Here is a 10,713-nt window from a genome sequence, read left to right on the forward strand (position 1 = left end):
GAATTGTAAATATATCTATTAAAATACTTATATTATGTCTATAACTCCTCCTTGAACATCCCACTGCCCTGTATCTCACTCTCTCATTGGCTATAGGTCATCGCTGATGTGATTTTCAGTCAGAACATTTCACACAGCATGAGTTTTAATCGGCGATAGGTCCAGATATTTAGCATGACAAACAGCTTGCGGGCGTCGGCAATTCTCACTGATCGCGTCTTTGATCGTTCAGAAGGCATGATTGTCACTCGCGTGCACAAGCACCGATTTGCCTATGATCTCGGGCATTTGTCTGCGATTTGTCTGCGATTTCGCAAAACCTGACGGCGAGTCAATATCGTGGCTTAAATCAGGCAGTATGAACTCGACTTTAATCTCAATATGTCTCTCAAATCCAGTGTCAACCTCTCTCGTTTACTAACGATTAGCTTGCTATCTTCAGCATTGCTCGTTTACCTGCACCAGTTGGTGGCCAGGGCTACAGAAGCAGCGTACACATATACCCCTTTTCCACCAAGGCAGTGCTGGTGCTAAATTGGAGCCAGAGTGTAGTTTCCACACCCAAAGCACCAGCTCCAAGCCAGAAAAAGTGGTTCTTAAGTAGCACCAAAACATTGCTGGGCTAGAAATAAGAACCGATTACGTCAGGCGCTGGGGGCGGGGTCAACAAGATGAACACAAACTTGAGATCCGCCATTTTTGAAATAGCAGCTAATGGAGTTAAAAGCTGCTGCTTGTTTGTATTCACCTATACAAATTACTGTGAATGCGGTATAATAATGCGGGTTGGTCTGCAAAGCATCGATGCATTAGATAGAACATACCTCGTGTGTGTGTTTGTGTTTCCCGCTGCCGCTAGTAGTAGAGTCATGAAATGGGTCGAGTACCCGCGGGCATAAAAGTGGCTAAAAAGGGTGGATTGTGACATTTATAAAATACACGATGCAGGTGGAAAATTAATTCCGTGCGGGCGGGTAGAAGCACGGATGGCGAGGTGTAGGAGCGAGAGAGACCGGGGCGTGATGGCAAATGAGTGTCACCTGCAAGCCACACCGGTCTTAAATCTTCTCATGAGGGAGCTCGGAGGCATATAAGGACGAGCGACACCAATAAAGAATGAGAGATCACCAGACCTGGATTTGACGTTGAGTTGTGTTTATGTTTTATTATGTGTGTACGTGGCAGTGGTCCGTGAGGGGCTGCCCGTGTTGCTTTCGTTTTGTTTGGTTAAGTCTTTTAAATGTTCGCTGATTCTCGAAAAACGATCAAAACGATTCGGTCCTCCGCTGAACTGGTTTTGGGGGGAAAAAACAAGCATACAGAAGGGGAAATGACGTCATACCCAGTGTGCCTTGAGAAACTCATCGCAATTGGTCGATGAGATGCTACCAGGAACGGCCAATAGGCGTTCTTGTTTCAAAGCCGCAGCTGGACCCTTCTCGTAAAGAAAAATTTTAATAAATGAATCAATTAATAAATCTAAAAATAAATACATGAGGGAATAAATAAATGGAAAACTAAATGAATGCATAAATAAAAATATTTATTAAAATTGATGAACAAATAATAGTTAAAATATGTTTTTAAAAATGTATAAAAGCAGAAAATAATAAATTAAGGGAAAGATAATACAAAATTGTATTTGATTAAATTAATCATATTTATTTGTTATGTATTCTGTTATTTATTTTCCTATTATCACATTTATTTGTCTATGTATCTGTTTACATATACTTATTTACATATTTGTATATTTATTTATTTTCTCATTCATTCATTTATTTTTAATTTCTGCAGGTTTGGTTCTCCATACAATGTGTGTATATATATATATATATATATATATATATATATATATATATATATATATATATATATATATATATATATATATATATATATATATATATATATATATATACTAGTGTCTGTGAATATTAAACTGCAAAAATGCTACTTTAATATTTCTCTTGTAAATTTTTTTTTAATTATTATTATTATAAAATGTGTGTGTGTGTGTGTGTGTGTGTGTGTGTGTGTGTGTGTGTGTGTGTGTGTGTGTGTGTGTGTGTGTGTGTGTGTGTGTGTGTGTGTGTGTGCATGCTTGTTTTGGAAAAAAGTGTGGACATGTGGAATGTCATCATATTTCACCCTCTCCTTGTAATACCTGTGTCATAACCATGTCATGCCCATTTGTGTCCTGATAATTTACAAAACAAGCACGTACACACACACACACACAGAGAGAGAGAGAGAGAGAGAGAGAGAGAGAGAGAGAGAGAGAGAGAGAGAGAGAGAGAGACTTCTAATCCAGGAACCCATGTTTAAGAATTTACAAGTGCCTTGGTAAAAGATGTTACCTCTCCTTGAGTCCATGAGGATGAGATGTACTGTACTACTGGCTACACCAGAGACTGACTGCTAATTTTGATATTGTTCAGTAACTCATTGTTCCATTTCTGTTTGTCAAATGTCAATGGAAAGTGCTTAGTTTATGTCTCCTTTTGTTTGTTCATAGTAAAAGAAAGTTAGAGGACACTACTGAGTTCGAGTTAAGTTCTGTATGACTGTCCACTTTTTGTCTTTGTGTTTTTGATTTATAATAACCCAGATTCAACTTGACAGATGAAAGTATAGATTATATAATATCTACCATCATTTATTGTAGTATATTGAATATGTATGCTGCATGATTGGTTTATTTAATGTCATAATGTAATACAATTTATAAACATCGTCACTTAATTCTAGAGTGTGTGGAAAGCAGCTTACTTGATTGTTTAAATTAGCTATATACTATTATGATACATGTAGTGTAATTTTTAAATATAAACCCACTTAATAATCACATCCTTTATACGTGACAGCTTTACCCATTTAATTATAATTGATGTTCTGTAAAAATATTCATCAGAGAGGATGCTGGCTGAAATATTTTCAGAGTTAGGATGATTTTAACTGTCTTTTTAAACCAGGGATAAAATAAAGCATAGATTAGTGGATTCAAACCTGAGTTAATATACATAACCCATGTCAAATGATTTATGGTTGTGAAAGAGATTACTGTTAAACAGATATAATACGGAATAAAGCAAATCAGATAAGCTGTCACAATGATTCCTAATGTCAGAGCAGCTTTACTCTCAGATTTCCTCCTCACTGAACCTTCCATTACACATTTACCACCCTTCATCAGAGTGTTTATAACTTTCACCTGCTGATGCACAACATAAAATATCCTCAAATATAAAGTTATGATCAGGATACAAGGAAAAAGAAAAGTCACGAACAGATCAGTGACTATCCAGGCAAATCCCACCATAACAGAACACTTTCCATAACACATGTCTGTTCTGAGCGAAGTGTCACTATTACTTGCAAGGGTAGCATTATAAGTTGAGAAAAAACCCCAGCTCAGACAGATGCTTATTAAGATTCTAGTTGTGGTTATTTTCTGTGGGTACAGTAAAGGGTGACACACAGCCACATAACGATCAACAGCTATTAAAAGTAAATTACTGAGAGATGCTGAGAAGACCAAACCAAGGATTATAATAAACAGTCTGCAGAAAGTTTCTCCAAAGTACCAACATGTCTCAATCAGTCTGATGGCATCTATGGGCATGACGAGTCCCATAAGCATGTCGGCCACAGCCAGAGAGAGAATAATCAGGTTGGTTGGAGTGTGAAGCTTCTTGAAGTGAGAGATGGAGATGATCACCAGCAGGTTTAGAAACACAGTCCATGCTGACAGCAATGAGACAAACACATACATGATATTGTATTCATATCTAGAGCGTTTGCCCTTGATGCATGATGAGTTGATGGCAGGAAAGCAGTACTGAGTCTCATGATCCTCTGTCTCATTGGCCATGAGTGAGTCTCCTCCTGTTGGGAATTTGTTCTGCTCTCTTTTCATTTATACAGTGTCTGAACCAGACAGGCCATCCCACACATCTGATGGAACCTTTTTTTTTAGTTTTTTTTTTTTTTTTTTTTTAAATATGCAATATGCAAATATGCTTTGATATATGCAATTTTTTTTGTCTGTCCAGATTAGAATTCTCTGTTCAAAAGTTCATGCATTTTGTTTTTGTGTTTTAATTCTTTACTGTCTTATTGTTTTGTGTTTTCACATGAAAGCCATGCACAGATGGAACTGAACTGAACACAGGTGGTGGTTATTGATTTGATCAGTTATCAACCGCTGTAGATCACCTGAAACTCGTCTGAGCGGTCCCCTTGGTGCGGTTACGGTGATGTCTGTGAATTCGGAATGTTGTTTCAACATTGGACACTGGAAAAATTAATGTCCAATGTTGTCAGGCAAGCTGAGGTCACAAGTTAAAAACTAAATTGTGGGTTGTTTCTACATTCCTGGTAAAGACAAGTGTGTTTACAATTATATAATTATGGTATGCCTATTAAAATGTTATGCTTAATGCTGCACTGTGTAATTGTTAGTGGCATCTATCGGTGGTTTTGAAATTTGCAGGACAAAGATGTCTTCGTTTGAGACAGCAGAGGGTAGCTAGCGCTCTGTAGAGCATTTGTCCATTTAGGGCTATTGTAGAAAGTGGTGGTGCAAAATGGTGACTTCACTGTAAGGGCACATGTGGTGTTTAAAGATAGAGATGGCTCGTTCTAAGGTAATAAAAACATAATGGTACATTATGTAAGGTCTTTATACTCCGCTGAAAACATTTTTAGTATATTGATTAGTATATTGCTTTTTTTTCAATAGATCCTCATAAATACTACACACTGCATCAATTATCACAGCTAGATTTTTGCCCTTAAAGGGGTCATATAATGGCATGTTTGTACAAGTTAATATGATTATTTAGTGTTTAAATTAAAACTTTGTAATATACTTTAATACAAAATTATATTTAGTATTCTAAGAAATCACTCATTTAACCTGGTGAAAAACAGCTCTGTTTTCAGCAAGCCGTTTCTGTGCATGTGCCTTTTATGCTAATGAGCTCTGCTTACCCCGCCCCTCTGTTCTGTGGGGGCTTTGAGTGTGAAGCTGCTTAGACAACAGGAGAAAGTTTGACAACGCGTCTCTCAGGACACATCTGTGCAAGTTCAACCGGATCAATTTGATATATCAGATAAATCAACATCAAAATGACTGCTGTGTTCATTATTACACCTAAGAACAGAACACCACAATCGCTTAGACGCCATTCTGCTCCAGCGTATCCACAATGGCGGACAGCTTGCGCTCGCTCAGGGCGGGTCTGAGCTGAAACGCTGCTGTCAATCAACAGTCATGGGAGGGGTGTCCGATCGTGTGAAGTCACACATCGAACGGCTTGATTTCAGACAGGTGAAAACATATAAGGAGATTTTAAAAAAGCACTTGATGGATATTTATCATTATAGGATGGATGTGTACAATCACTAACCAAAACACGTTGCTATAATCAACTTGTAAAAGTACATACCATTATATGACCCCTTTTATGCTTTGGCAAAGCATGTAAATGCTTTAACCTGGTTTCTGTTGGCTTATTGAAGTGTGCATAATGTGATATGTGACCGAATCCACAGTCCTTTCTTTGGATTTAAACACATCCAGACAGAGTGAATGTTTGCAGTAAGGGAGGAGGAAATATATTGCACACTCAGACTCTTTCTTGACACAAAAAATGATAAAAGCACTCTCATCTTTCGCAGCGGAATGCTGCATCTGTGATTGTATGAGCTGCAAGTTTCCCACTGACATGTTGCAATTCTTTTGAGGAGCAATTAAATGACTGATAGACAACTACTCTGTAAGTGTTTGTAACTTTTCTCATTTGATTGTTTGTTCATTTGGTGTTGAATAAGTGTGTCTGTGTAGTGCAGTGGTGTGTATTACTAGTTTTGGTGTGTGTGGGAGTTAGCATTTGTTGAGTTAGCATTTGTTTGGTCATTGCCACGTTGGGAGTGAGTTTGTTGGGGGCGTGGCCAGCGAGGTATTAAAAGCCTCGTGTGTTTAACATTTGGCTAGAGAGGAGCAATTAATTGACTGATAGACAACTACTCTGTAAGTGTTTGTAACTTTTCTCATTTGATTGTTTGTTCATTTGGTGTTGAATAAGTGTGTCTGTGTAGTGCAGTGGTGTGTATTACTAGTTTTGGTGTGTGTGGGAGTTAGCATTTGTTGAGTTAGCATTTGTTTGGTCATTGCCACGTTGGGAGTGAGTTTGTTGGGGGCGTTCCCAGCTGCTTTCAATAATGATACTCAAGTGAGTATAAATAGCGTGATAGTCCGCATCAGCGGAAGCGGCAGTGTGAAGAACAACGAGTGTAAAGACTTCAACTCTTCCCTGTGCAAGACCAACGAGTGTAAAGACTTCAACTTTTCCCTGTGCAAGACCAATGAGTGTAAAGACTTCAACTCTTCCCTGTGCAAGACCAACGAGTGTAAAGACTTCAACTCTTCCCTGTGCAAGACCAACGAGTGTAAAGACTTCAACTCTTCCCTGTGCAAGACCAACGAGTGTAAAGACTTCAACTCTTCCCTGTGCAAGACCAACGAGTGTAAAGACTTCAACTCTTCCCTGTGCAAGACCAACGAGTGTAAAGACTTCAACTCTTCCCTGTGCAAGACCAACGAGTGTAAAGACTTCAACTCTTCCCAGCGCAAGACCAACGAGTGTAAAGACTTCAACTCTTCCCTGTGCAAGACCAACGAGTGTAAAGACTTCAACTCTTCCCTGTGCAAGACCAACGAGTGTAAAGACTTCAACTCTTCCCTGTGCAAGACCAACGAGTGTAAAGACTTCAACTCTTCCCAGCGCAACTCCGCCCGAGCAAGGACCCCGGCAAGGCACTTGAGTATCCTCTTCCTTTTCATTATTTGTGTTCAGTTCTTTTCTAATTCCTATCTGGCCTTTTCTCTGATCTGTATTCACCATGTGCTTTCAAATCTCAACTATTACTACTAGCACTCGTAAATCACGCTCTGTACGCACGAGATGCCGCAATCCTAATAATTTGTGCTATATCCTAACATCCGGGTGTAAACAAAGCAGAATTTATTTCATCTATTGGGACTCATTCTCAGCTCAGCCTCATGGCCCTAACTGAGACCTGGATCAAACTAGAGGACACTGCCACTCCTGCAGCCCTCTCAACCAATTTAACTTTTTCACACACTCCTCTGCCTATTGGGAGGGGTGGGGGTACTGGTTTGCTTATCTCAAATGATTGGAAATTTGATCCATTACCGTCTCTACCGGCCAATTCATTTGAATCGCACTCAATCTCTATTACTCACCCTGTTAAAATCCATGTGGTAGTGGTCTATCGTCCTCCAGGTCACCTTGGTAACTTTGTGGAGGAGTTGGATGTGTTACTTTCTAGCTTCCCTGAGGATGGCACTCCTCTGATTCTGCTTGGTGACTTCAACATCCATCTTGATAAACACCTAGCTGCAGACTTCAGCACTCTACTGACTTCATTTGACCTTAAGTTAGTATCTACTACGGCTACTCACAGATCAGGTAACCAATTAGACCTTGTCTACACACGCAGCTGCTCCACGGACAACACTTTAGTTACTCCATTACACACCTCTGACCACTTTCTCATCACTCTTAACCTCATACTGACTCCTGATACAACACGTACTCCTACACAGATTACCTTTCGGCGTAATCTACGCTCACTCTCTCCCTCTCGCCTATCCATTATGGTATCATCTTCACTCCCTCCACCTGCTCAGTTCTCAGCACTGGACACTAACAGTGCTACTGACACTCTTTGCTCCACTCTAACATCCTTCTTAGACAGTTTTTGCCCCCTTTCATCCAGACCTGCCAGCCCCACCCCATCTGCCCCCTGGCTGTCTGATGTTCTCCGTGAACATCGCTCTGGACTCAGGGCGGCAGAGAGGAAATGGCAGAAATCTAAAAACTATACTGACCTTACCTTGTATCAGTCTCTTCTCTCTTCTTTCTCTACAAATGTCTCCACTGCTAAAACAACATACTACCACAACAAAATCAACAATTGCTCTGACTCTCGCAAACTCTTTAAAACATTCTCCTCTCTCCTTTGTCCTCCTCCTCCCCCTCCTTCATCAACTCTTACAGCTGATGACTTTGCATCATTTTTCACAAACAAAACAGCTCTCATTAGCAACCAGTTCTCCTCACCACAAACTGACCCGCACATCTCACCCACAAACACGAACACGCTTCCATCCTTCTCTCCGCTCTCCGAGGCAGATATTTCTAAACTCATCCTTTCCAATCACCCTACTACCTGTCCACTTGATCCTATACCCACTCACCTCCTTCAGGCTATTTCTTCTTCAATCACTCCTGCACTCACTCACATTGTCAACACTTCTCTTCACACGGGAACCTTTCCCACAGCATTTAAGCAGGCTCGGGTAACCCCACTGCTTAAGAAACCCTCTCTGAATCCAGCACTTTTAGAAAACTACCGACCGGTATCCCTTTCATTGCAAAGACCCTTGTGTTCAATCAACTCTCTATGTTTCTTGAACGGGACAACAACCAATCCGGCTTCAAAAGCGGCCATTCGACTGAGACTGCCTTGCTCTCGGTAACTGAGGCACTGAGACTGGCAAAAGCAGCTTCCAAATCCTCAGTGCTCATTCTGCTGGATCTGTCTGCTGCTTTTGACACAGTTAACCACCAGATCCTCCTGTCAACACTTAAGAAGGCAGGGATCTCAGGAACTGCTCTCCATTGGTTCAGGTCTTACCTCTCTGGTAGGTCCTACAGGGTGTCATGGAGAGGTGTAGTGTCTAAGTCACATCATCTAGCTACTGGGGTTCCCCAGGGCTCAGTGCTTGGACCACTTCTCTTCTCCATCTACATGTCATCATTAGGTTCTGTCATTCAGAAACACGGCTTCTCCTATCACTGCTATGCTGATGACACTCAACTCTACTTCTCATTTCAACCAGATGATCCTACAGTCAGTGTTCGTATCGCTGCCTGTCTGACAGACATTTCTGACTGGATGAAAGAGCATCATCTTAAACTCAATCTTGCAAAGACAGAATTACTTGTTTTCTCAACCAACCCAGCACTTCATCAAAATTTCTCCATTCAGCTTGGTTCATCGACCATATCTCCATCAAGGACAGCAAGAAACCTTGGAGTTGTGATTGATGACCAGTTAAACTTCACTGACCACATTACTGCAACGGCCCGGTCCTGCAGATTTGCTTTATACAACATTAGAAAGATTAGACCCTTCCTATCAGAACAGGCTGCACAACTCCTGGTTCAAGCTCTTGTTCTCTCCAGACTGGACTATTGTAATGCTCTTCTGGCTGGGCTTCCAGCATGCACTATCAATCCCTTGCAGCTGATCCAGAATGCAGCGGCGAGAGTGGTCTTTAATGAGCCGAAGAGAGCGCATGTTACGCCTCTCTTCATCAAACTGCACTGGTTGCCAATGGCTGCTCGCATCAAATTCAAGGCATTAGTTCTTGCCTACAAAACAACCACTGGCTCTGCACCAATATACCTAAACTCACTTGTTCAGACTTACACACCCTCCAGAAGCTTGCGTTCTGCGAGCGAGCGGCGCCTCGTGGTTCCATCCCAAAGAGGCATGAAATCGCTCTCACGGACATTTTCCTGGACCGTTCCCACCTGGTGGAATGACCTGCCGATCTCAATTCGTGCTGCCGAGTCTGTAGCCATTTTTAAAAAACATCTTAAGACACATCTTTTCCAATTGCACTTGACCAATACAGAATAGCACTTACTGATCACCACAGCAACGACCAAAAAGTGCACACTCCTGGATCATATCTACGTCTCTCATCCGGATTTGTGCCTTCAGGCGGGTATGTTACATAGTTATCATAACTATCAAAATCCAGTGTTCTGTATTTTGCGTACGTGAGTTTTTGTTGTAGATGGCTATTGCTGCGCGTTTAGCTAGAATGCCATACAAAACCAACCCATTGGGCCACTGAATCTGCATAACGATCTGAATCTGCATTAGTCCTAATGGGTTGTTATCATAGCTATCAAAATCCAGTGTTCGGCATTTTGCGTACATTAGTTTTTGTTGTAGATGTTTATTTAAAAAAAAAAAAAAAAAATGGTGTACTGTGCTAATTAATTGAGATTTCTTACAGCTCTTACAGGTTGTTGGCCTTGTCTGTTTCGTTGCTTCTATTACTCTCCCCTTTTTTGTAAGTCGCTTTGGATATAAGCGTCTGCTAAATGATTAAATGTAAATGTAAATGTAAATTCTTTATTTTATGCTTTTATTTAACATCACAACCGACATGACAAATTAAATAGTCAAAGTCAGATACGCAAATTAATACATTTTGACGTCACTTCCAGGAAATAATCTGCTTTATTAATAAAGTATTGTAAACATGGTTTAATTACGTTGTTGGATACTGAGGAATCTGGATCATTTGTTTTAAAGTCTGACCTATCCTTTTCTTCCACATCATGTGCTGAAGGAAACGGATTAATAAGGGAGATATGGTTGAAGACTTTGTTTCGTTACTTGCAGAGAGTTCTGTGGTGTTCTAGAGTAAGCCACTAGAGGGAGCTCTTGCAAGAGAGCATAAGGAATGAAAAGACAAGTGAAGTAGTGATACCATGACATGTGAGAAATAAAAGAATACACTGAGTTCAGTCACGGAGTTTGTTACGGTTTATTTTCGAGGCACTCAACATATTGGCGACGAGGATGGCTTTTAGTTTG

At 40.5% G+C, this 10,713-nt stretch overlaps 1 protein-coding gene across 1 annotated transcript; it reads right to left on the reverse strand.

The window, feature by feature from the left end:
- Window positions 1–2,881: 2,881 nt before the first annotated feature.
- On the reverse strand, window positions 2,882–3,919 carry LOC137062508 (trace amine-associated receptor 13c-like). Its single transcript, XM_067433379.1, has one exon. It carries the CDS (start codon window positions 3,917–3,919, stop codon window positions 2,882–2,884), a length of 1,038 nt encoding a protein of 345 aa, XP_067289480.1.
- Between the last annotated feature and the right edge of the window lie 6,794 nt (window positions 3,920–10,713).

The sequence above is a fragment of the Pseudorasbora parva genome, chromosome 23 (assembly GCF_024679245.1).
Source record: "Pseudorasbora parva isolate DD20220531a chromosome 23, ASM2467924v1, whole genome shotgun sequence".
NCBI classification, from domain to species: domain Eukaryota; kingdom Metazoa; phylum Chordata; class Actinopteri; order Cypriniformes; family Gobionidae; genus Pseudorasbora; species Pseudorasbora parva.

Bases quoted from the DNA above. Each gene is read 5' to 3' on its own strand.
- LOC137062508 (XM_067433379.1), bottom strand. From the start codon at position 3,919: ATGAAAAGAGAGCAGAACAAATTCCCAACAGGAGGAGACTCACTCATG.